The sequence below is a fragment of the Bos mutus genome, chromosome 18 (genome assembly GCF_027580195.1).
Source record: "Bos mutus isolate GX-2022 chromosome 18, NWIPB_WYAK_1.1, whole genome shotgun sequence".
Taxonomy (NCBI): domain Eukaryota; kingdom Metazoa; phylum Chordata; class Mammalia; order Artiodactyla; family Bovidae; genus Bos; species Bos mutus.
Genome location: NC_091634.1, coordinates 58,998,013 through 59,024,999, shown reverse-complemented (window position 1 = coordinate 59,024,999; position 26,987 = coordinate 58,998,013). Strand labels below are relative to the sequence as shown.

General features: G+C 38.8%; 1 protein-coding gene across 1 annotated transcript in view; it reads left to right on the top strand.

Annotated features, from left to right (window-relative positions):
* Window positions 1-26,987, top strand: part of CNTNAP4 (contactin associated protein family member 4) — a 285,401-nt gene that overhangs the window by 177,329 nt on the left and 81,085 nt on the right. Inside the window, exons 8-12 of the mRNA XM_005894297.2 lie at window positions 1,807-2,068; window positions 10,116-10,265; window positions 17,232-17,403; window positions 21,010-21,116; window positions 24,133-24,252. Coding sequence (XP_005894359.1) covers window positions 1,807-2,068; window positions 10,116-10,265; window positions 17,232-17,403; window positions 21,010-21,116; window positions 24,133-24,252 — 811 coding nt within the window. The remainder of the gene's footprint in view (window positions 1-1,806; window positions 2,069-10,115; window positions 10,266-17,231; window positions 17,404-21,009; window positions 21,117-24,132; window positions 24,253-26,987) is intronic.

Genomic DNA, 26,987 nt, shown 5'->3' with positions numbered 1-26,987 from the left:
AGACCAGTACTTTAATTCCAGCTTGTCTTGTTCTAAATAAAGTGATTTCATTGACTTTTCAAATCTATATTTAGAAGGTTTGTTGAAGGTTATTTTCAGGAAAAATAAAAACATTTATCTTGATTTATGAAGCCTGTTAAGGAACATGCTAATTATTTCTAAATAGTTCAGACGTTAACATTTTTTTCTTAATCCTTAAATATGTATTTAGTGCTAACAGCAAAATAATCTTTCATGTACAATATTTTAATGAAAATTCATGCAATTCTAATGTATCTTGAAGATCTATTTAAAAATCATTAGACAAGAAATAATACATGTAAATCTGATGACAAGAGCATAAAAATAAGAAAAAAAACACAATGGTTCAAAATAAGAATGTAAGTAGTACATTGTACATTGTATTATGCAATCTTAAACCTAAAAAAAAAAAGAAAGAAAAATAGGCAGAGGTTATGAACCGACCCTTCTGATGAAAGTGAGGCCAAAGAGCAACAAACCCATGAAAAAGACTTAGATTCTTTATTAGGTAAATGCAAGATAAATAACAACGATACATCACGTGGGCGTTTTGTCCTTGAACTTATGCAGATTTAAAAGAAATGTAATACCTATTGCTGCCAAGGATGTGGGGAAAAGTATGTCTTTGTGTACTACTGTTGGAAATGTGGAAAATTTAACTTTTTTTTTGAATTCAAGAAAGAAACTGGAAATATTTACTAAAATATGTAGATATACTAGCTCTGTATTTAGAACCGTCTTCTGAAGAACTGAAAATACCATCACATAGAGAAGCTTATTCGTGCTTGGTTGAGAGAGGCAAAACTTTGAAACAAAGTGACATCATACTAGTGTCAGTGGAAGTGTCAGTGGCTCAGTCATGTCCCAACTCTGCAATCTGATGGACTGTAATTCACCAGGCTCCTCTGCCCTGGAATTCTCCAGGCAAGAATACTGGAGTGGGTAGCTGTTCCCTCCTCCAGGGGATCTTCCCAACCCAGGGATCAAACCTATGTTTCCTGCTTTGCAGGCAGATTCTTTACCACTGAGCCACTGGAAAAACCCCTTGATAAGAAAACAATTGACTGGAAATTTGACCATTCACACAGTAGAATATTGCCTAATCAATAAAAGTAGGAATTAGGCTTTCACCAGATAATTCAAAAGGATTTCCATAAGGTATTTGTTAATGATAAAATCATGGTACAGCAAACAACATAAAACATGGCTCCCATTTTTATAAAACAAATAATGTCTAGTGTGTTGGTATATGTATTCCAAATATATATTTAGATATATGTGAATATACATATAACTGAACACATGCCTTAAATATGTATATGCACATATGTGTGTTGATATATTAATATACGTTTGTATGTGTCAATGGTAACAGAAAATTATGAAAGAATATGGAAGGGGAGCCAGTAGCTCATTAATATTGGTTATGTTATGGAGTGGCTTTGAAGCCAAAGGCAGCGAAAGTAGGAAGGGAAAACCAAGTAAAACATAAATAAAGAATTGTTTTAAATAAATTTTGATTGAATTCAATTGCATTGAGTTAGATGCCTTTGTGAAATTTGAGAAATCGGAAGAAAACAATTTCACCCAGAAAGCCCAGGGAGAGATTTGCCTCACTGTGTATCCCTGGATTTGAAGAACCTTTAAGACATATGGCAAGGATTCCGTATCCATGTTGGTAGCAGTTTTCCCTGTTGTTTTAAACCATGGGTAATTAGATCGTTCAGATTCTATTACTAATGTGGTGTGTCATTTTTAAAGCTTTCCCTTTTGCTCTCTTCTCAGGGAAATGTGTCATTTTCTTGTTCACAACCGCAGTCTGTGCCCGTGACTTTTCTGAGCCCCAGGAGTTACTTGGCACTGCCGGGCTCTTTCGGGGAGGACGAGATTTCTGCCACTTTTCAATTTCGAACTTGGAATAAGGCTGGGCTTCTGTTATTCACGGAGCTTCAACTGGTTTCAGGGGGTCTCCTCCTCTTTCTCAATGATGGAAAACTTAAGCTGCATCTCTACCATTCAGGAAAATTACCCAGTGACATCACAGCAGGTAATAAGTGTATTCCTGCAGGCAAAGCATATGGGTTTGAAAGATTTCATTATCTCTCTGTCCCTTCTCTGTAAAATTTTATGCTTAACCCCCAAATTAATATTTGTTTAACAAATGAATACTTGAGTTAATAAGATTATCTCTTCCTTAGAGGAACTGGATTCCAACTTTCTTTTAAATATGGCTTCAGCACTAGCAGTTCTTATTAACCAAAATGATAGTTGTAGGGGAATGGAAATTTCCTTCCATGACCCTCTTGCCCACTCCAGATAAATCAATGTATCCTGAGGAAATGCATTTTGAGAAAAATATGAAAGACTTGAAATGGATCCCAAGTTTGCTGGGTGTCTTCAATGGAAGATGAGTCTTTGTATAACACAGTTATAAGTCTTATCTGGCCTGAGATGGGGAGGGGTCTTTTGGGGATCGTTATCTCTATATTATTTAGTCAGATTAACTTTGCTTGCTGCTGTAATCTGTGTGGAGTTGCATATATTTGGGGGAAAGATTTACGTGAAGTTTCTCATTCAGGAACCAAATAGAATTCTCTGCACTTCTAGGCAATACGGTACCATTTTAATGGTTAGAAGTAATATAATTAAGGAGACTCTCTGAGAGTCTGGAAAATTAATGTGTAATTTAGGTCAGTGCTTTGGGTGAGGGATATTTTTGTCTCTTCATTAAAATTATATAGTTCTTGACAAAGGATCTCCATCAAATTTTCATATATATGGAATAATACCCAAGCCAAGCAACTAGAGGTCACACTGGGGTAAATTGCTATATCAGTTTAATAAATGATCTTTAAAAACAATTTAAAGATGCCGTTGTACTACTCATCTATATTAACTATGACCAAAATTGATAGAATATGAGTGGGAGAGGAAAAAAAGTTAAAATACAGTTGGAAACCAAATATAAGAAACAAGTAGTATACAAATGAATACGCTGGATCTTCGTGTTTCTCTTTTTGTTGTTCATATACCACAGTAGTTTGAACGTGGGAACTGAAACTTCAATATCAATTATAATTTTTAAGAAGTACTGTGCTGTGACTTTTTAATGTAATACTCAAACTGTGGTAGATTTGCAGGCTTGACAAAAGGAAATAAATTAATCAGTGTCATATTAATAATTAATAGGCTCCCTAAAATCAAGGCCTAAAAATATAAGCTTGCCATTAATGTGTAGTTTATTCTGATGTATTTGACATCCTCTGGGGTGGTTGTATTCACAGCCTAATTTTCAGCATCTTAGAGAAGCTGCTTCAGTGCAGTGTTATTGTACAGAGCCCCATGAAGCTAGTTCATTTCTAAACACTTTACAGGCTTGCAAATTTAATAAACTACTAGGTGTAAATCTATCTAGACCACCTCGAATGAGTTTAAAAATTAATGTTTAAATCTGCGTACAATCTTACTATTATCACATCATATGACTTAGTGCCCATAGCTAATAATAAGGATCCTTGACAAAATATGAATGTTAATATAGTAAAATTGTTACACTTCAGATAATAAAGTAGGACTTTACACACTAAATCCCCCATTCCCATCTTTCTAGTTTCTTTTAAAATATTAATTTTTGCTAGTTTCAGCAAGAAAAGTGCATTTTGCATTTGAAAGTGGACTCTTTAAATGGTCTGGGTGTGTGGTCCATTTGCTTCTCTCATAGAGAAGACTTTCACAGGCACAGTGTTCGATAATTAAATCAGTTGTCAGGATGCATCATAATGACTCTGAAGAGAATCGAGGACCTACTGGTGGGTTAATATCACATTATACTAAATCATTCTATTATATGAGGATGGCTCAGTTTTTCTTTACTACTGGAGATATAAATTATTACTCTTACATATTTTCAAAACTCAAAGTTTTCAATGTCTTTTACAATGGAATAAAAATACAGTGTCCATTGTATTGAGGAAGAATGGAATTGTGCAGATGTTTGAATTATCAGGCTAAATTTTTAATGTGATGTAGAGCTTTGCAAATCATTATTTGGAATGGTTCAAAAATATTATGTCAGTTTATGTCATTTTTGAAATATTAAAGATATTATATTAGTCTAAATCATAAAACATATTAGCAGCCCTACAAAATCGCTTGTGACACACAGTGTCGCCAGTCTTTGTCATCTTTATACATGACAGAGCAAAAATTATTCGATCAAGAATCTAACAATTTGGTTGTATTTTCCTGCTGCTGCTGCTAAGTCGCTTCAGTCGTGTCCGACTCTGTGCGACCTCATAGACTGCAGCCCACCAGGCTCCCCCGTCCCTGGGATTCTCCAGGCAAGAACACTGGAGTGGGTTGCCATTTCCTTCTCCAGTGCGTGAAAGTGAAAAGTGAAAGTGAAGTCGCTCAGTAGTGTCCAACTCTTCGCGACCCCATGGACTGCAGCCTACCAGGCTCCTCCGTCCATGGGAGTTTCCAGGCAAGAGTACTACAAATTCTTGACTATCAAATTTGAGATTTTTGCTATGAGTTTTATATTTCTGCTATTGTTTTTGCGTTAAGGTGAAAATCAGGCTTGAAAACAAGCTTCTTGCTCCCGTGGGCAGGGCCTGGCAGATGCTGGTTCTGCGTGTTTCCGTTACTGAGCTTTCTGGTTCTTGTGACCCTGACAGAGAGGCTGCCCTCTTGATTCCCCTCACCCAGGAGAAGCCATTTTTAAAGTTCTTTCTTTCTCTAATGGAATATTCCTGTCTTTCACATTAGAACCTCATCGCTCCCTGAAAGTCCTGCTTCCACCTAACATGATTGACAGCCGTAACCTCCATATTTTCTTCTTGGCAAGAGCTATCTGGTGTCATGGACCTTTAATTCTGGTTAGTGGATATAGTTAGTGAGTATAGGAATGTCTGGCACAGTTTTGAAGCACTGAAAGTTATTTGGAACAGGCAAAACCCTTTAGTCTCTCCTTGAGTAATGGCCTTTGTATAACTGCCTTTTGCTCTTTTGCAAATAACCTACCTATACAGCTTTTTCTGCTTTACACATCCTATTCCATGGATGCTTGTTATAATCTTATGGGAGAGTGACAGCAGCTAAAGTGTCATAATATTTCTGTAGTGGTTTTAAGACTGGTCCCTGAAGATTATATTCGAGGAACCGAGAGATACCTTTTTCTTCCTCCTGTATTTTGTATGTCTGTGTGTTTTGGGTCTGAGAGAGAGATAGAAGGAGAGAGAAGGAAGAGGAGGAGGAAGGGATGAAGGAAGAAGGGGAGAGGGGAGAAGGTTCTTATAAAGGTGGGATTCCACCTTCTCCTGCCACCTGCAGTTGCAAACCTTTCCATTTATTCTTCTATTCTTCCAGCTGGAGTTGTCAGTGGTTTCCACCCAGAGACCACAGTGATCACCCTTACTGTCCAACAGGTTGGGTTTGTTGCATATTGCAACAGGGAGGAGCCTCACCCAGGGAACCATGGGGAGTCTCATCACAAAGGTGTTAAGGACAACTTGTCATAGAATTTTGGATTATGTTAGCTGATTTGGAGGGAGGTTTCAAGGAAATTTGGCGGGGATTAAATGCTGCCAGGAGGTGAGGGAATTTGTGTGGTTAAATATCTTTGTAAATTTTATTTTGAAGAATGGAGGCATGAAGTAAAGCTAAATTTGTAATTGATTTCAAAAGTCAGTTGTCATTCATGTTGTCCGGGAGAGGATTTGATATTTTTTGTAGTTTGCACAGTAGCCTTGCTTTTGTCTGTGCTTAAACCAGATTGTAGAGGAGTTTTGAAGGAATTTTGGGTCCCATTTCATTGTAGTAACAGAGTGACCTTGTCTGGTCTTGATGTTCTGTGAGCTTGTTTATGCTCAGCGGGAGAACCCTACTGCCGAGCTCTGGGTGCTCTCCAGCGTCTCCCACCATCAGGGCCCCCCTGAGAGTACCAGCCACTAGTCCCAGGCTCTTGGGGGCTGCTTTTCTCTTTCTCAAAGTTAATTGTTTAACATGAGCCAAACAGCAAGGTCACCACCCATCCTGCAGGCCAAGAAGAATGTGGGTTTTGGCGTCAGCTCACCAGTTGGATGCTTCCTTGGGTGATTTGTTTATCCTCTTGTGCTTCATGGTCTCCATGTTTGAAACGAGAATAACAGTAGTAATGTTGAAGATTAAATGACATGATGCATATAAAGCACACAGCACCTGGTGTGAATAATAGGCACTAGATTATTATTTTTATTATTATTACACCAACACGTATTCCTTCCCCTAATCAAAAGTTGTGAGTGTTGGGAGCAGCGCACTAGAATTAGCATTTAATTACCTGATTCGGTGAATTGGAAAAAAATACATATTCTGCAATTCCACCTTTTCCTTCCTCTCTCACTGTGTTGTGGCCTTGGAAAAGGGCTCACTTCTCTTCAGATATTAAAGTTGTAGACTTAAAAGAAAATAGTATCCAACTTACAAATTATCCTTTTTATCATGTGGAGTTAAGTGAAACAGATTGCACAGGTCATTCATTATTTAACTTGAGTAATACATCCCATCGATGGGTCATATAAGTTTCCTCATCGTAAGCAAGTGATGTCTGTTACAAATGAGGTTCAAGAATAGTTTTCTGAAGGTTCCCTCACAAATACAGCACAACTCCAGAACCCACATGCTGAGCAGATGGGTGCATGTAACTGTGTCAAATTGAGAGCGGCCGTCCTGGCAGACTTGTGTTCTTAATCTAAGTTAGCTTCTGTGTTGACAGAAGATGTCCTGAGCCTTGACTTTACTCTGCTGGCCCTACCCAGAAGCCCCTCGGAGCAAAGTTGCTTAGAGTGTGCCCGTCTGGAACATAGTGGTCCAGCGAAATACTTGTTCCTGAGATAAGTACAGAAATTGGGAGGAAAAGCTCCTAGAAGCTGTTACAGCAAGAAGGCATCACTGCAACATTTAAGCATGTGGTCAGTGGGCTTGTGTTTTAGATGCCTTCTTTCTTTAATGTTTTTGTCATTTATTTTTACTGAATTTTATGAAAGTTATCAGTCTGCAGTAGGTCAGAAGAGAAAATGTCCCCCACCAGAGGTAGCTTGATAAGCACCTCCCAGGCCAGTGGAAAGCTAAGATGAGAAAACAGAAGCCGTGTATGCAGGCACATCCGAGCTTTGAGAAAGAGAGGGTGGGAAACCCACGGCAGGGTGAGGAGGGTGGGAAGTTTTTATCTGTGTGACGTAAAGCTCAGTACAAGGATTTTCACTCTAAATGTATCCTCTGAAAGGAAGCACAGGATGACAAATTTGGGACATTTGATTTATTTTAGTCCAATCTCATACCGTCAGAGATTATATAACTCTATTCAGCCTTCTATTTCAGAGTCCACTCTTAGAAAATATGTCCAAAATTATCTAGCCTATATCCTTCATTTTTCAGTTTTTAGGTTTTTCTCATTATCTTTCGCAAACCAAATCAAAGTTGGGTCTTTGGAAATCTTTTTTTGGTTCATGGGTATAATGTGAAAGTAAGCTTTGGTGCCGAGGGTGGAGTTTGTGTTATGCTAAATGGGTCCAGGGCAAAGAGCTTCATCATCTAAAGCAGCTTCCATGCATTTTCTGTCTGAAAGCTTGTGGTCGGAAATAGCTGGGGAAATAAAGAAATTGCACAAAGTATCAGGAAAGAGGCCCATGAATTTTAGGTTTAATAGAGTACTTATATTTTTATTTAGTAATTTGATCTGCAAAATCATACAGAGCTGAATATTTGGTGGATTTGGTGGATATAAACCTTACTGATTTACCTACAACAGAGAGACTTAGATTTCACCAGTTTGCTGAGTATTCAAAACAGAACCCTATAGACTTAATTCCCTTTAAGAGGAAAAGGCTCCACAGCCTCCTTGACTCGTGACACAGGGACCACCTTAGGAGGGTCTAGAGACTGTTTTTGTGGGTGATAAGGAAACCTTGATTTTTTACTGTAGCAATTTTTATTATGTATATAAACTTGGAAAATACAGAAAAATTATAGCTAGGAATAAAAACAACTACTATTTTCTTGTATGTGAAAATTACTGTTTGTGTGCATTTCCTTTCAGCCCTTTCCCATATTTATAGATAATCAGGAATATAATTAGAATTGTACATATGGAGTTAATTCTCATTACTTGGAGTAGTTACGTCCTATGAAGTTGTTGCGGACATGGAATTAATAAATACTAAACCATTGTTTCCAGGGGAAATACAGGGTTAGGTTCTTGCGTGCCTCTAGTGACAACATTTTTGTACACCAATCAACACAACCTCCTATGCATGATTGTGTTTGAAGACACCTTCTTTAATATTTATTGTTAATCACCAGCATTGAACTCATGGCCAACATTAACTCATGCCTGAAAGGAGCTTACCTATCACATGTATTTTTCTCTGTAAGGCAAATCATTGCCTTCTTGCACTTTGGAACACTAGACAACACTTCGTCACTGTGTGAGGGGGCCTTTTAAACAGCAAACTCACTAACAGAAAGCACAAAAATGTGAAGACAGATTTACATAGGAGAGCTGAAGCAAGAAGCTTTGCCTTGCATGACCTCAGCCGTAAGCTTGCATGTCAGTTGACTTGAATTTTTCTCTGCTCTGTGTATTTCTGTGACTGACCCCAAAAGTGCCCTGAGTAATGATTTGGAGGCTACTGATATATTATGGCAAGTAGTTGAATTTGCAAATACAAAATCTGTAAATTATGATCAGCTTTATGAATATGGTTTTATACACTGCTTTATTTTTTAACTTTCCATTATACCACTACACTTTCAGCATTCATTATAATCTCTTCAAATATTTCTATAATAATTGACAATATACTTTGCTAAATATTCTAGACTCATAAAAGATGACTACACCAAAGTGTAAAAGAGCAGATAAATCATTTTATTAGGTATAACCTAGAATTTTGGAAAGTATCTGTGCTCTTCCCAAGCCACTCCTTTTAAAAGGTAAATTACATAATGAAAGCTGAAAATTAGCCCATGCCAAATAATTTAAAGATTTTCACCATTCAGGATTGTCCAAACTTGAATTAGAATTTTGTTCTCTCTACTGATGCCCTAAGACATGAAGATAATCATGCACTATTTCCATGTATTTCAATATTCCAATTATTTCAATAATCTCAAAAATGCAGATGACACCCCCTTATGGGAGAAAATGAAGAGGAACTAAAGAGACTCTTGGTGAAAGTGAAAGAGGAGAGTGAAAAAGCTGGCTTAAAACTCAGCATTCAAAAAACCAAGATCATGGAATCTGGTCCCAGTCACTTCATGGCAAATAGATGGGGAAACAATGGAAACAGTGACAGACTTTATTTCCTTGAGCTCCAAAATCACTGCAGATGCTGACTGCAGCCTTGAAAATAAAAGATGCTTGCTCCTTGGAAGAAAAGCTATGGCAAACCTAGACAACATATTAAAAAGCAGAGACGTTATTTTGCCAACCAAGGTTCATCTAGTCAAACCTATGGTTTTTCCAGTAGTCATATATGGATGTAGACCATAAGGAAAGCTGAGCGCTGAAGAATTGATGCTTTTGAACTGTGGTTTTGGAGAAGACTCTTGAGAGTCCCTTGGACTGCAAGGAGATCCAACCAGTCCATTCTGAAGGAGATCAGCCCTGGGATTTCTTTGGAAGGAATGATGCTGAAGCTGAAGCTCCAATACTTTGACCACCTGATGCAAAGAGTCGACTCGTTAAAAAAGACTCTGATGCTGGGAAAGATTGAAGGCAGGAGAAGGGATGACAGAGGATGAGATGATTGACTGGCATCACTGACTCAATGGACATGAGTTTGAGCAAGCTCCAGGAGATGGTGAAGGCCAGGGAAGCCTGGCGTGCTATAGTCGCAAAGAGTCGGATACAACTGAGCGACTAACAACAGCAATGTAGAGGGTGCTGATTGCCCACCAATCTCCCTTCCCTCTCTTGCTTCTTGTTTTCTTTTGTTAAGAGTTGTTAGATTACTGTACTTGATTGAGTGGTGTGTACATTGCCATTTCTAACCAACTGCTTACAGTGTTCACTGTTAATAGATATCTCTTTTAACTGATTCTGTCTCCCCCAGGTGTTGGATTAAATGATGGACAGTGGCATTCCGTCTCCTTATCTGCCAAAAGGAATTACCTGAGTGTGGTGGTTGATGGCCAAGTGGCTTCTGCATCCCCCTCCCAGGGCCCTGAGCAGATTTATTCAGGGGGCATCTTTTATTTTGGAGGTAAGAGAAGCAGTCACTCCATATGGGCAGTTGAGTCATGTTCACAGTTACTACCCCTGTATCTTGAAGTCAGCATGTTTTAACCAATGTCAATATTATGGAATCATTTTTCACTTTCTTTGAAGATGGAAATGTTGAGTGGATCATGATGATAAATCATGACATAAAATGTATTTCTTTGAGGTGGACTGACTTATGCTTATGATTTCTGTAATGAGATTGCTTGCAAGTAGACCATGCTCTTCTGTTCTTACTTTAAAATTTTGTTATGTTTTCCTAATGTTGAATGGGCCTTACATGTGTACCTTTCTCAGATTTTATGGGCTCATTTCATTGCGGTGTTTTCCTATTTATGCCTCTTAGCTTTTCCAGAGCATCCTTATTGCTTTTCTACTGCTCAATGCAGATCAATATTATGCCAATGGACAAATAATCTAACTTAATTAGCCACAGAAGCCTCTTCTCATTGCTAAATAATAATTCACTGATACATTTGATAGAATTAGGGCACCAGCCTTCAACCCCAGGACGTCTCTCAAAAAGAACAAAAAGTGTTTACTTGCCTAGTGGATGTTTGATTAAACTAAAAGCTTCAAAAAGCAACCTTTGGAAGTGGAAATGAATGTCTATCACTGGAAAATTAAAATAAGACAATATTTGACATTAATTAGAAAGGCAGAGCTTCCCCGATTGCTCAGCTGGTAAAGAATCTGTCTGCAAGGCAGGCTCTCAGGAGATGCAGGTTCCATTCCAGGGCCAGGAAGATCTCCTGGGGAGGAAATGGCAACCTACTCCAGTATTCTTGCCTAAAAAATCCCATGGACAGAGGATCCAATCCCATGGACTTGTGGGCTACAATCCAAAGGGTTCCAAGGAGTCGGACACAGCCGAGCACAGAGCAGCACACACAGAACCGCACAGTTGTAGAAATCATAATCATAACTTACAGTGTTTCTTCTTTTTGCTATTTTGAATTGTAATCATGACTTCTGTCTGGAATCACCTTTGAATTTGGTTGAAAGCCCAGGCTTTATTATTCATCAATAATATGCAAATTCCTTTCCAAGAATTGACAGTAAGTACACAGACCGTGAATCATGCATCTTATATTAAGAGGAAAAACAAACAAAAAAAAAAAAAAAAAAAACCTTCATAATCCTTTGCTATAAAAGGCAGCATAATGCCAAAAATATTGAAAGATAGAATTGCTTCCTTTATGAAGATTTGTTCATTTATAAGTTCATTTTATAAATTAAGTTGTTTATAAAACATCATGGAATATATGATTGAGTTTATGGCAACCTATAGCAACATGGTCCTTTAATAGATGGTAAGCTCAAAATTCTCCAAGCCAGGCTTCAGCAATATGTGAACCGTGAACTTCCTGATGTTCAAGCTGGTTTTAGAAAAGGCAGAGGAACCAGAGATCAAATTGCCAACATCTGCTGGATCATGGAAAAAGCAAGAGAGTTCCAGAAAAACATCTATTTCTGCTTTATTGACTATGCCAAGACCTTTGACTGTGTGGATCACAATAAACTGTGGAAAATTCTTCAAGAGATGGGAATACCAGACCACCTGACCTGCCTCTTGAGAAATTTGTATGCAGGTCAGGAAGCAACAGTTAGAACTGCACATGGAACAACAGACTGGTTCCAAATAGGAAAAGGAGTTCATCAAGGCTGTATATTGTCACCCTGTTTATTTAATTATATGCAGAGTACATAATGAGAAACCCTGGACTGGAAGAAACACAAGCTGGAATCAAGATTGCTGGGAGAAATATCAATAACCTCAGATATGCAGATGATACCACCCTTATGGCAGAAAGTGAAGAGGAACTCAAAAGCCTCTTGATGAAAGTGAAAGTGGAGAGTGAAAAAGTTGGCTTACAGCTCAACATTCAGAAAATGAAGATCATGGCATCCGGTCCCACCACTTCATGGGAAATAGATGGGGAAACAGTGGAAACAGTGTCAGACTTTATTTTTCTGGGCTCCAAAATCACTGCAGATGGTGACTGCCGCCATGAAATTAAAAGACGCTTTCTCCTTGGAAGGAAAGTTATGACTGACCTAGATAGCATATTCAAAAGCAGAGACATTACTTTGCCCACAAAGGTTCGTCTAGTCAAGGCTATGGTTTTTCCTGTGGTCATGTATGGATGTGAGAGTTGGACTGTGAAGAAGGCTGAGTGCCAAAGAATTGATGCTTTTGAACTGTGTGGTGTTGGAGAAGGCTCTTGAGAGTCCCTTGGACTGCAAGGAGATCCAACCAGTCCATTTTGAAGGAGATCAGCCCTGGGATTTCTTTGGAAGGAATGATGCTAAAGCTGAAACTGCAGTACTTGGGCCACCTCATGTGAAGAGTTGACTCACTGGAAAAGACTCTGATGCTGGGAGGGATTGGGGGCAGGAGGAGAAGGGGACGACAGAGGATGAGATGGCTGGATGGCATCACTGACTCGATGGACGTGAGTCTGAGTGAACTCCAGGAGTTGGTGATGGACAGGGAGGCCTGGCGTGCTGCGATTCATGGGGTTGCAAAGAGTCGGACACGACTGAGCGACTGATCTGATCTGATCTGAAGATATACAAACAGTTCCTGAGTTAGAATTTTTCAGCTTTACAGTGGTGTGAAGAAATACACATTCAGTAGAAACCGTACTTTGAATTTTTTTCTTTTCTCAGACTCGTGACATGTAGGGTAATGTTAATATTCTCTCACGATGCTGGGCAGTGGCAGTGAGCCACAGCTCCCAGTCTTGCACACAATCACGAGGGTAAACAGCAGATACTCTTAAACCATTCAGTTCCCACTCAACCAATCTGTTTTCGCTTTCAGTACAGTATTCAATAAATTGTGGAGAATATTTAACACTTTATTTTAAAGTAGATTTTGCCCAACTGTTGACTAACGTAAGTGTCCTGAGCACGTTTAAGGGTGGCTAAGCTAAGCTATGATGTTTGGTAGGTCGGGTACATTAAACATAGTTTTGACTTAGGATATTTTCAATTTACAATGGGTTTATCAAGATGTAGCCGCACTGTAAGGCAAGGAAGATCTGTATAGAACAACTTTAATCAAGAGAAGATTGAGAAACACCAAAAGAGATAAGAAAAAAACCCAAGCATTTTGTTAAATGATGAAAAAAAAGATGATAAAAATAATAGAAGTTTAAGTCATGAAAATAGAATCATCATTCTTAAATTATTTTACACCCTTCACGTTCAGATTTAATGATGCCTACCTTTTTTTTTTGTAGAAAATTTTGACTGTTATTCACACTATCATACTTTATAACAAAATATATCACATGTACACTCTAATTTTGCTTGCTTTTATTATGATACATATGATGCACACCATTTTAATTACCTGAACTTATGATTTTTGTATGTTTTAGATTTACCAGAGAGTTGCAAAGTTACACAGGGAGTTGCCATGTACCTCTTACCCTGTTACCTCGTCTTGTTCACATCTTACATCATATACACAATTTAAAGAATACGAATTATTATTTTTAAAAAATACACATCTGAACATGCATTTCCAAGCTAAGAAAGATAACATTACCAGCATCCATTTGTCCTTCCATCATCACATCTCTTCATGTTCCCCATTGAATGGGGCTTTTATTCCTCCCTTCATGTATTAAGCTGTTCCTAAGTCCCTAAACAATACACTGTGGAAACTTCCATAATAAAACTTCAACTTTAGGGCTTTTATTTAGATGACCAGTCTTAAGTTTACTTAGGCAATATCTCTGTTTGTTCAATTGTCTTCTCAATTGGCGTCCTTAAGTACTAGAGTATGTTTGATTCTGGCATGAGATTCTGACTTCCGTGGTGGCTCAGACAGTAAAGCGTCTGTCTACAATGGGGGAGACCTGGGTTCGATTCCTGGGTCAGGAAGATTCCCTGGGGAAGGAAATGGCAACCCACTCCAGTATTCTTGCCTAGAAAATCCCATGGTGGACAGAGGAGCCTGCACCAGGGGTCCTCTGTCCACGGGGTCGCAAAGAGTCAGAGGCGACTGAGCGAGATTCTACTCATCAGTAAATATACACCCTGTGAACCCCAGGGCACCCTAATATTTCCAGGACTGGGAGCATGGGTCCAGAGAAAAGCAGGGGCCTCCTGCTGCCATGGTTCTGCCTCCTCCTCCGGGCCTCGTTCTTCCAGGACCTGGGGGAGGAGGGGTGCCTCCTCCTGGAAACCCAAGTAGGTCTTTGGGGTGAGAATTCTGGATTCTGGGAGTGGCCTGGAGGGGAGAAGTTCCACGTGGGCCCATCACCTGACCTTGTGAGGCCTCCCAGTGCTATGGGCAGAATCATGGCTGGAGGAAGGCTAGAACAGGGGCCCCTAAAGGGCAGACTGGTTCAGGGACCCTCATTGCCTGAGTGGTACTGGCGGTGGGGTGACCAGCTCTCCCTGGTTTTAACACTGAACACCTGCAGTCCTGGAAATAGCCTCTCCACTTCCCTCCTGAGAGCTAACTTGACAGTTGGCTACCTTAGGAAACCTCTCCTGTGCAGACGAAAGTCCCCTTTATTCCTGGGGTCTGTTTTATCTAGATGGAAAGCTTTTCTTAGGTAACCAGTTTGTCTTCAAGTAAATAAATATCCCATGTTCTGAGACACTTCCAATCCATTCTTCTTTGTTTCTCTCCAAATTCAACTGCAAATTCCTCGTTATCAGCAGTCAGTCTAGCCTGTCACCTGACTTCATTGCCACTGTGCAAAGGGCAGTCTGTCCCACCAGCCTTGGTTGGATCTGTTTTCTGTGTCAGGCTTGGAGGTGACAATTGGGAGAGCGGGCTGCTTGGGGCTCACAGCGCTCTGCATATACCATGCCAAATACCACGCTCTGCCGCCACTGTTTACTTTTTCTCCTTCCTCAAAGGTATGCTTTCCAAAAAATTACTGAGGTCAGCTTTTATCTTTTATTTATAAACCATAAATTTTAAATCCGGGTCCTCCGGATTTAAATGGAGGAAAGTCTAACTTCTAGGAATTCCCCTACGCCGGTCTTTGTGTGATGGAATAACACTGTGAAGCACAAGCTAGAAACACTAGACTGTGTGCAGAATCCTCACACTCCCGCTTGTATAAATCAGACACTGTCCGTCTAGGGAAGGGGCTACACCACCATGAAGTCATACCGGCATCTTCTGGCACACGCAGTGATGATGTATCTGCCATCCTCAGAGGGGCTTAACATGCTGCCCGCTTCTGGTAATGCAGCCATCCATTAATTCAGCATAAAGAATTCCCCAGAAATCTTCATATTTTAGAACTTACATCTCAAACCAGTTCAGTCCTGAGCCTGTCTCTGCCGTTGCATTGTATTAACCTGTAGATGTCTGTTATCACAGGCTAATGAGGCTAACCTGGGGTGAACCCTTCTTTGTTCTTGAGAATCTCTTGCTTATTAAACAGTGTAGCCAGGAATGTGAAGGGCCTTGCAATATGACCGCTGTGCACTCTGTAACATTCCATGACCTCTCCTTGTGATGATGAGTTTGCTTAGTTTTGTCCCCTAGAGGCATATCGCACCATTTATTTTATTCTGAAATAGTTTGAAATGTGTCAGGAAACACCACCTGGAGAAAAGGAGATTAGCAGAGCTGTTTATATTCCTGGCATATTGTAGTTGCCCCCAAATATTATTGAACTATTATCCTCTTGGTTTTTATGTTAACATTCTTAATTGGTTAATAACTCATCTAGAAAGCACATCCAGATTATGGTAACCATATCCTGTACCATAGGAGGATTTTAAGCACTGAAATCGAGTATAGAATCATGTACAATATAAATGCTCATGAAGGTTTCATCACCTTTTCTTGCTATACTAAATTTTAAATTTCAGCATCTCCATTACTTAAAGTATAATATTTCACCATGCCTGATAACAGTTTAAATATGAATCCCAGCCTTTCCTTTGCCAAGTTAAATGTATTTTGTTAGGAAAACAAAGCATTAAGGAGAAATATCTGCAGTCAAAATATTTAATTATAATGGAAACTCCCAGGTAGAAAACGAGCATGGATTGTACAGGAATTAGCAAGTTGCTGATTCATTTCTTATTCTTTGAAATTGTAACAGTGGTTGACAACCATAACGGCAAAGAAAGATTAATGAAAAATACATAAGTATAATATATGTGTTCATACTCCATAAAATTGTTTATTTCACTTGGATAGAGAAATAGAACATCATTAAACTCCAGACAATAATAGTTAATATTATAGTTCTTTATTATTAAAATAATTAGAAACAGGTCTTAGATAAATGTTAGGAAGAACTCAGTGTAAGTGGAGCATTTTTTTATGCGGCAGAGAATAAATAAAGTCAAACAGTGAAATGTTTTTGACATTAAGTCATTATGATTTATTAAAATGCAAGTATATGTGGCTCTTACATGCAAATGAAAAGTATTTAATTAAATAAATAGTTGTAATTTTATTCCAAGTCATTGTAGCTCCTTTTCCAAATAGCCTTCCACAGAAAGGTATTTCACCATTACTAATTTATCTTTTCTTATCTACAGTGCACATTTTCATCCTTTAAGCTCCTTTTTTTTTTTGCATCCCCAAAGACTTAAGTCCCTGGGTTTAAGTTATACATAATTTAACACTGCTAGCTGACATGTGAGGATCCTGGAGCTGATTTGTGTATTTCTACAACTGAGATCAAGTCGGTATACTTGCACATAATTATTGAAACAGTAGTCATTTCCTGTGAATCCTGTGGTATCATAATAAAGAGAAATGCATAAATGCATTGTATGAATTGTACTTTGTAATTTAGATCAAATGAATAATGACTGCAATGGGCTGTCCTCTCTGTTTTAATTTAATAATCAAATGCCTATTTTTTTTAAAAAAACTTATTTTAGTGAAGATACTGAGTCCTGATTCACCATGATGTATCCTGACCAACTTTGGTTTTGTTTTTATCAGGTTGTCCTGACAGCAGCTTTGGATCCAAATGTAAAAGTCCACTCGGTGGGTTCCAGGGATGCATGAGACTCATCTCCATCCGTCACGAGGTGGTAGATCTGATTTCACTTCAGCCGGGGGCCCTTGGGAACTTCAGCGACCTTCAGATAGACTCCTGTGGAATCACAGACAGGTAGGGGCAGTCTCCCTTCTTTATGTTGACTTGTCTATTTTCAGACTTCTGGCAGCATGTTGAAATTAGTAGATAAACATTTTCTCTTTTTCTCACCATCATCTGTTCCACAGGAAATAGATAATATTTACATTAGAAATAAAATATGCTTTTAGTTTTATGCTTATTTCCAGTGATAACATTTGGGTAGAAGATATGACCATATTATTTACATGTACAAATAGCTACCAGTCCCCAAAAGATGATGGTGATGCTGCTGTAATTTTAAGGACATATAAATGTATAAAAAATATGATTAAACCCAATCACTTAGGATACCCTAACAGTAACAGAGACCATCAGGGGCCAGTAAACCAGAGACCTATGTGGTTAGTTGTCAGACTGGCTTTTGCTTCCCTGACAGCTGAATAATATTACAGAGACTACTGCTGCTGCTAAGTCACTTCAGTCGTGTCCGACTCTGTGCGACCCCATAGATGGCAGCCCACCAGGCTCCCCCATCCCTGGGATTCTCCAGGCAAGAACACTGGAGTGTGTTGCCATTTCCTTCTCCAATGCATGAAAGTGAAAAGTGAAAGTGAAGTCGCTCAGTTGTGTCCGACTCTTAGCGACCCCATGGACTGCAGCCCACCAGGCTCCTCCATCCATGGGATTTTCCAGGCAAGAGTACTGGAGTGGAGTGCCATTGCCTTCTCCAATTACAGAGACACAGGAACTTAATTGGTTGCTGTGGTCCTAATGTGTGCCTTTAAGAATACATTACCATCTTCTCTGCAGGGAAAATGAAGAGGAAACTCCCCTGTGGAAAAGTTTTGGAGCCATCGTATTGATGAGGGTATAAGGATGATCCACTAGTTTCAATAGGCATTCCAGTGTAGGGCATGAAGGGCATGACAGGACAAGACTTGGGGGTTCATTGTAGACGACATTACTTTTAATATAGTAGTTGATAGTTAATAGTTTAAAAGTGTTTTTAGGCATGGGCAACTGTAGCAAAATAATCTTGCCACTCATGAAGGCATTTATTTTTAATTATTGAGTTCAATGAAATATGGCAATTCCGATTAAAAAAAAATAAAGCAATGTGACAAACTTAACCCAGCATGTAGTCATGTTCAGTATATATTTTGAGAAAATACATTAATTCTGAGTTCTAAAAATAATTTTCTATTTGTATGAAACATTTTGTCAACATAAACACACATCTGTTACATCTGAAGACCATTTACTGTATCACTGTCTGTTGATGCTGTTTTGAACACTGGTAGATACTATGTCTGGAGACGGCAATGGCAACCCACTCTGGTACTCTTGCCTGGAAAGTCCCATGGATGGAGGAGAGAGTCGGACATGACTGAGTGACTCACTTTCACTTTTCACTTTCATGCATTGGAGAAGGAAATGGCAACCCACTCCAGTGTTCTTGCCTGGAGAATCCCAGGGATGGGGGAGCCTGGTGGGCTGCCGTCTATGGGGTCGCACAGAGTCGGACATGACTGAAGCGACTTAGCAGCAGCAGATACTATGTCATATGTAGAAAAAAATCATTATGATCTAACTTAGTAATGTATTAGGACATCATTTCCTCTCTATGAATATGTACTTATTTAACTCAATTTGTAGATAAAATGGTTCTTTCTATAATGAAAGATAATATGTAAGGGAGAATTGAGATGATAAACCTCAATTGGGTTGATGTGGGGAATAACAGTGACCATCTCCATAGTTACAGCCACACCAGCTTGGGATCATTAATCCTGATTTGGAGGAAGGCCTATAGCAAGGCACCCTGGGTCGGCTCTCACAGAAGCAGGGAGCTCACCCTCAGTGGGTAATAGCCTCCAGGGACCAGCGGGAAGGTTCAGTCATCCACACTAGCAGTGATGGTCATGTTAAAATTGGGAAGATCCTGTTAGCAAAACGTGAAGTTCCCAATCTTAGTTTTTACAAAAGGAGATGGCAGAAACTTCATCAAGAATATGTTCTTAACAGATTTTGTAATTTATTTTTTATTCTGGGGTGAATGAGAGCATTTCAAGCCTTGGTCTCATTATAACTTTCCATTTAAATTCTAAAAAGCATCAGTTATTTGATCAGGGTGATTTGAGCTGATACCAGAAGCTCTTTAACTTTTTTTGTCTGTGGCGCCTTATGCATTTCAGTGGTTTTTTTTCAGTGCTCTGAGTCAAAAGGGACAACTCATGCTTTCATTTAAACAGTTACTTGGTTCCAGGCAACTTTATAAGTGTTTATGTCCTAACAATTTAGAAACTTTTTGAAAAAGTTATTTATACATTTATTTTATATATATATATAATTAGAAAAATTTAACTTTTTTTTAATGTAGTGTACAACCTTTCAAAACTTGGAGTCACATCAAACACTGATGCCCTTACCTTTTTTCAACATGATTTCACATGGCATTACTTTGTGTCAACTACCGAACGGCCAGCTTCTCAAAGATAAGACGTGATTAAAAGGAACCTATTACGATCTAATGTGGGAATTTAACTACCTCAAGCTAGTCAGTGGCACAGTGCTTGACAGCTCTTGAGTCTGCCTTATTTCTCTTCAAAATGTAAAATATCCTGGGAGCGCCTGTGGTGTTGATTCAGCATCCCGACGCACCCTGGCCCGCTGCTGGGACCCACTGTATGTCCTCGGCGTTTCTTGGTGTGCACACCAGGGAACAGGGCTGCCCCTCCACCCCACTTCCTTCTTTCCTTCCCCCTTCTTTATAGCCGCTTCCTTTAAATGTTCAGTGTGGGAAATCAGTATGATTAAATGTTGTTTTGTGTAAACTATTGATGTTTCTGGCAACATACTAAATCACTGTTGCATCGCTTAGGAAAAAGAGAGGGCTATGATATAATAGGACATGGTGAAAATTAACAGTCACAGCTACCTGAGAACTGGTTGAAGCCTGATGAACTTAGAGTTCTGTGATTAAGATCCCATAAGGACAGATGGCGGAGAAGGCAATGGCACCCCACTCCAGTACTCTTGCCTGGAAAATCCCATGGACAGAAGAGCCTGGTAGGCTGCAGTCCATGGGGTTGCGAAGAGTCAGACATGACTGAGAGACTTCACTTTCACTTTTCACTTTCATGCATTGGAGAAGGAAATGGCAACCACTCCAGTGTTCTTGCCTGGAGAATCCCAGGGACGGGGGAGCCTTGTGGGCTGCCATCTATGGGGTCGCACAGAGTCGGACACGACTGAAGTGACTTAGCAGCAGCAGCAGCAGCAGCAACAACAGATGGAATGACCACTGTGTGTGCTCAGTTGTGCCAGACTCTTTGTGACCCCAGGCACTATTGCCTGCCAGGCTTCCCTGTCCAAGGGATTCTCCAGGCAAGAATACTGGAGCAGGTTGCCATTTCCTTCTCCAGGGATCTTCCCGACCCAGGAATCAAACCCACGCCTCCTGCAGCTCCTGCATTGGCAGGTGGATTCTTTACCCCCATACCACGTGAGAGGCGTAACACTCTATTTACTCTTTAGATTACTGTTTACATTCTTCTTTCACATGATCATGTGTAATTTATCAGTATTTTGTGACATTTCACGGTGAGTAGTAGTAACTGTATCTGCGCCTCCTTTTAGGTGTTTGCCTAACTATTGTGAACACGGTGGTGAGTGCTCCCAGTCGTGGGACACCTTTCATTGCAACTGTGCAAACACTGGGTACAGGGGAGCAACGTGCCACAACTGTAAGCCAAACACACCTCCCTGTTCTTGCCTCTGTCCCGGCTCCCTTGTTCATTTCCTTTTCTTTGTTGTGTATATGTTTATATGTCCATGTGCGTACAACCCTGAACCTTAGCGTTCAGTTGATTTCCAGTTTATTTTTCATCCGCACTTCTTTTCATAAAGTAGGCAAGGTAGCTTATAGAAACACATAAGACAGAAAAGAGTAGGAGAGCCAGCAAGGAGAAAATACATGTAGAAAAAAAAGGTAGCTAAGGATAAACATAAACTGCAGTGCCAAATAGGTAATCCCTAAATTCTCTTTGTCACGCAGTCATGTCCAACACTTTGCAACCCCGTGGACTGTAGTTGTCCAGGCTCCTCTACCCATGGGATTTCCCAGGCAAGAGCACTGGAGTGGGTTGCCGTTCCCTTCTCCAGTGGATCTTCCCAACCCAGGGATCAAACCCGCTTTTCCTGTATTGGCAGGTGGATTTTTTACCACTGACACACCTGGGAAGCCCTTAAATTCTCTTGCAACTCCATTAATAAAGATGGTGAGGATAAGGATGGTCGAAATGATATTAATCATAATAGTTAATTTCATTGAGTATTTTCTAAATGCTGGGTACTGCTCTAGTATTTTGTATGTCCCAGCTCAGTTACTTGTGATGACCGCCCTTGTAGGTGGGTATTGTTATTGCTACCGGGTACCTACCACCCGGTAGGTAGCAGAGAGAGATTAATCAGCTTGCCCAAAGTGCCTGAAATAGTTGAGGCACAGTGAGAATGTGGGCGTGTGTAATTATACTCCAGAGCCTGGTACCACAACCATCTTCTTTTCCTGTTTTAGAAGCTGTGTGTTCTTTTCTGGTGAAAATTTGTGTGTGTTGTTAAGACTCATGTCATTTTCTTGTCTACTTGTTCAGCACAAATGCCCATTTTTTTCCTTCTCATTTTTTTTCATATTATTGCTGACTGTGAGCAGCTTAACTCCTAGTCCTCTGACACGCAGCCGTGACTTCAGGCAAGGGCCTTAGGTGGAGTCCTCAGTCTCCTGTCTCCTGTCTCGTCACTGTGAACTGCTTTGTACTCCTGCCAGAGCTGAGACTGGAACTCCAGGCTCCCAGCCCCGGAGGCTCCACAAGGGACCCTCAGAAGTCCTGACTCAGAGCTGGAGAGGGCATGAGTCTAGGTGGGGAGCTCCTGGGCTCACCCTCACGCCTCCACAATCAACTGTGTGGACTGAATGCCTTGTAAGATCAGAAAGGACACCTGCTGTCGCTAAAGCCAGGCCAACTTTCCTACCCTGGATCACCAGTACCAGAATGACGGTGTATTTTAATTTTTCATACCCACCATCATCCCAATTACAGCAACTAATTCAAAACACAAAGCTAATTGAATGTGTTTTAACTAATTGTTTATTTTCAACTGTTAGCTGTGACTGAATCTAAATATAAGCACAAACATCTCTGAGCCAAAAAAAAATTAGATGATAAATAACTATTTTCATCAGTAGCCCACAACTTGATCCAGTCGTTAAATTCATTTATTAGGTTCTTGAGCAAGTAGGAATCAAAATTTTTTGCCAAAAACTATTCTGAGAAATGGGGCCAAGATAACAAACCTGGCTATAATGAAGTCATCACCATCATTAGCTTGAGTAAAAGGCAGGTTAGCAATGGAGTCTTTTAAAAGATTTTACTAGAAAATAATATTTTAAACAGTCCTGTTAAAAAGTGAAGTAATACACATAAAGCAAAAGCACTCACACAGTTGTATGTCCTTTCTAATACCAGCCCTCATGGCAAAGTTATGTGTGTATCCCAACCTCCTTCAAGCAATTTGTCAACACATGTATAAGCATACAGAAATATATAAATTAGCCCTTTCACATGCCCGTTTCACTGCATAAAATACAAATGTGCCTAGAAAACAATCCATCTTATATCTCCCCCTATGTAATATATAATAGGTGCAAAATAGAAGCAAGGAATTGTGGAGGAGTAGAGAAGTAAATTTGTATGTTTATCTGAAATCTCTGTAACGCTAAAAAAAATTAGTTACAGTATTTCATACTGTCTAAAACCTCATTAACATAGTTTTGAAAAATTTAGACTAGATCAAGGAAGGACATTCAGGGGATGGTTTATTTCTCATTCCACAAAATTAAAAGCTTGATGGAAATCACCATTATAATTGGCCAAGTCTTCAGTGAAATGAGTGCATCATATAGAGTTGCTAATATCAAACCTTGTAAATGGCAAATATATGATTGTAAAATTAAAAATATCCAGTGATGGATCAAAACACATTTAGGCCAATTGAGGTCATATCTTATATCAGCATTTCTTTTGCTTTGAATTTTAATTATCTTAAATTCTCATTACAGAGCATTAGAAAAAGTTTCTTTTGTAAATTACTTTTTAAATTATTCACAAGAAGCTTTGTAAATCATCTTGTTTTATGGGAAAAAAAGGATTTTATGTGAGAAAAGTGACTAGTTGCAGCATTATTTAAAGCTTTTCTGATGCTTAATTTTTGGATAACAGCAGCTTATTTAAAGAGATTACATTATTGTGCTTCAGATGTTAGGTTTTTACAAGGTGATACTAGAATTAGAAATTCCAAAGTGATTGTTGAAAGATCCATTTGGATGGATGTACAAAATTGAGGTCAAATTATACTTAAAAGAATCTTAGCATTTAAAACACCTACCTTCTATTTTGTTGTTTTACCTAATGTAAAAATAAACTAAAATTTCATTTTAAATAAATAATCTTGCATTCCATTAGTAATAAAATGAAATGCCATAAAATACAATCCCATTCTTTCTTTTCTCTATCTAATCTTCTTTCATCCATATTTGTTTAAAAAATGAGTTTTGTCTTAAATTGTGTATTACCTTTTCTCTTGGTCAGTAATGTACATATTAAATTTCAAGACTTGGAATATTTTGTGTCCAAACTAAAATTTAAGAAATTAATTTTATACTGTTTCACTTATGATGACACTTGCACTTTTTTTTTTTAACAGCCATATACGAGCAGTCATGTGAAGCCTATAAGCATAAAGGAAATACTTCAGGGTTTTACTACATAGATGCAGATGGAAGTGGTCCCCTTGAACCATTTCTTCTATATTGCAATATGACTGGTGAGTTAATCAACTTTCATTTAACAGTTAAATTTGCATGAACACTTTAAACACAAAATTAGAATGAAACAATAAGTTGACGTAATTTGCAACTTGATTAAAATGTATATTGTTCAGTAAAATAACTTAAAGTCAAACTTAAAAAAAAATAGTTTAATGGTAGTGATTTAAAATGTCATTATTTTCTATGCATGTGCTATCTGTGTAGAATATCTAATACTAAATGTATCTTATTAAGTCCCAATCCAAAAAGGAGAGACTTTATTCCTCTGAGAAGATTGATACACACCTAGGATTTCCCTTGTGTGTAGAATCTAGAAAACAAATGAACAAACATAACAAAAGAGCAACAGGCTCCTAGATACAGAGAACAAGCAGGTGACTGTCCAGTGGGAGAGGAGTAGGGGGATGAAAAGAGAGAAAATTGTGACCAAGTGTGGTAATGAATGCTAATTATCTTGTTTATGGTGAGCATTTCACAATGTGTATTTATATGAAACCATCACATTATATACCTTAAATACACACAATTTTGCCAACCTAAATAAAGCTGAAAAATATTTTAAATAATAATAATGAAAGAAAAAAGATCGATGCATGTGAAAGCTTTGAAAATATTTTCTTAAATTTGGGTAAGAATGAATTTTATTCCTTACCTACATAAACTTATATAGGAATTAATAGTGTTGGAAAATGTGTTTGCTTCAATGCAGCATCCATTCATGATAAAAAGAAAATGAAAACTCAGTAAATTACCAGTAGAAGGAAATGTCCTTAATTTGTTAAAGAGGACCCATTAAAAAAACCTACAGTACATATCACAGTTTTTTGTGGAGTACTGAAAAATTTATCCCTGTTACCAACATTAATGCAACAATGCCTGCTATTATCACTCTGTTCACCATTGTTTTTGGAAGTCCTAGGCAGTGTAATAAAACAAGAGAAAGAAATGAAAGACATACATACTAGAAAAAATGACTCTCATTATTTGTAGATGGCCAGGTTATGTATTGAGAGTTTTCTGAACAATATACAGAGTATTAAAATTCAGAATGATTGCTAGATACCTAGTTAAGGTAAAAGTTAATTTTATTTCTGTATATCAGCAATAAGTAATTAAAATGAAATTTTAGAAGATTCTATTTTTAGTAGCATCAAAAATCTCAAATACATGGTAATAAATCTAAAGAAAGTTGTGCATAGCTTTTACACAGAAAATTGTAAAATACTCTTGAGATAAATTAAGTCCTAAAAAACGGAGAAATATAAAATTTTCATTGACTAGAAAACTCAATATGGTGATATAAATGTCAATTCTTCCCAACTTGGTACTGATTGAGTGCAAACCTTAGTTAAAATTTCAACAGGGTGTTTGTTGGTTGGTATAATTGGACTTCCCTGGTACCTCAGATGATAAAGAATCCACATGCATGCAGAAGCCCTGGGTTTGATCCCTGGGTTGGAAAGATCCCCTGGAGTAGGAAATGGCAACCCACTCCATTCTTGCCTGGAGAATTCCATGGACAGAGGAGCCTGGCAGGCTACAGTCCATGGGATCAAATAGTTGGACACAACTAAATGACTAATACTTTCATAATTGTTTTGGTGAAACTTGACAAGCAGACTCTAAAACTTTACCAGCAAATTTGAAGGGGCCAGAAGAACTAAATCAATCTTAAAGAATAAAGTTGGAGGACTCAAGTCTACCAGCTATAATATAGACATTACGCTGATAAATTGAGTAAAACAGCATGTGATTGACACAAGGAAAACCAGACAGACAATGAAACAAGATAGAGAATCTGTAAACAGACTCATATATGGATAGTTGATTCATTGCAAAGGTAGCATTCGTGTATAGTGAAGGAAAGATGGTTTTTTCAGTGTGTGCTCAGTCAATTCAATTGTGTCCGACTCTTTTTGCAACCCCATGGACCCTATGGAGCCTGCCAAGCTCCTCTGTCCATGGGATTCTCCAGGCAAGAATACTGGAGTGAGTTACCCTGATCTTCCCAATTCAGGGATTAAACCGGCATCTCCTGTGTCTCCTGTATTGCAGGCAGATTCTTTACCCACTGAGCCACCTGCTGGGTGAAATTGTGTGTAAATACTGTAAAAAGACGTGATCCCTTCATCGTCAAACACAAATCGATTCTAGATGAACTGTGCTGTGTAGTAGCCACTATTTAGATTTACATTCAATTGAAATTAACTAAATGAAACAAGTTGTACAACTCTGAATTGATTCATTACAATAAAATTAAATTAAAAGCCATTTCCTCAGTCTCACTAGCCACAGTTTAACTGCTGCATAGCCACCAATCCATCATTGCAAAAAGTTTACACTGGATAGCACTTTGTCAGGAGGTCAGCATTTCATGGAGCAAAATAAACAGAAAAAGGAAATATTGGATTGAAGCAGGAGGCATGGTAGAGGAGGATTTACTACTTAAAATCTGGCAGTGAATATCTAGGGAAAGAGCCTTCTGGGCAGAGGAAATAAATGCTAAGTCCTGAGAGAGTGTTGCGTGTGTGTGTTCAGAAAAGAGCGGCAGATACAGTGTGGCTGGAGTGTGGTGAGCAAACTTGAAGTACAGGAAAGCAAGAAATAATCAAGTGGGAGGGGGCAGGAGAGGAAGAGTCAGGGGTCCTTACAGCGTGTCAGGTCTCTGGTTTTTACCCTGAGTGAGTTCCGAAGACCTTGGAGAGTTTTAAGCAATGCTAGATGCCACCTG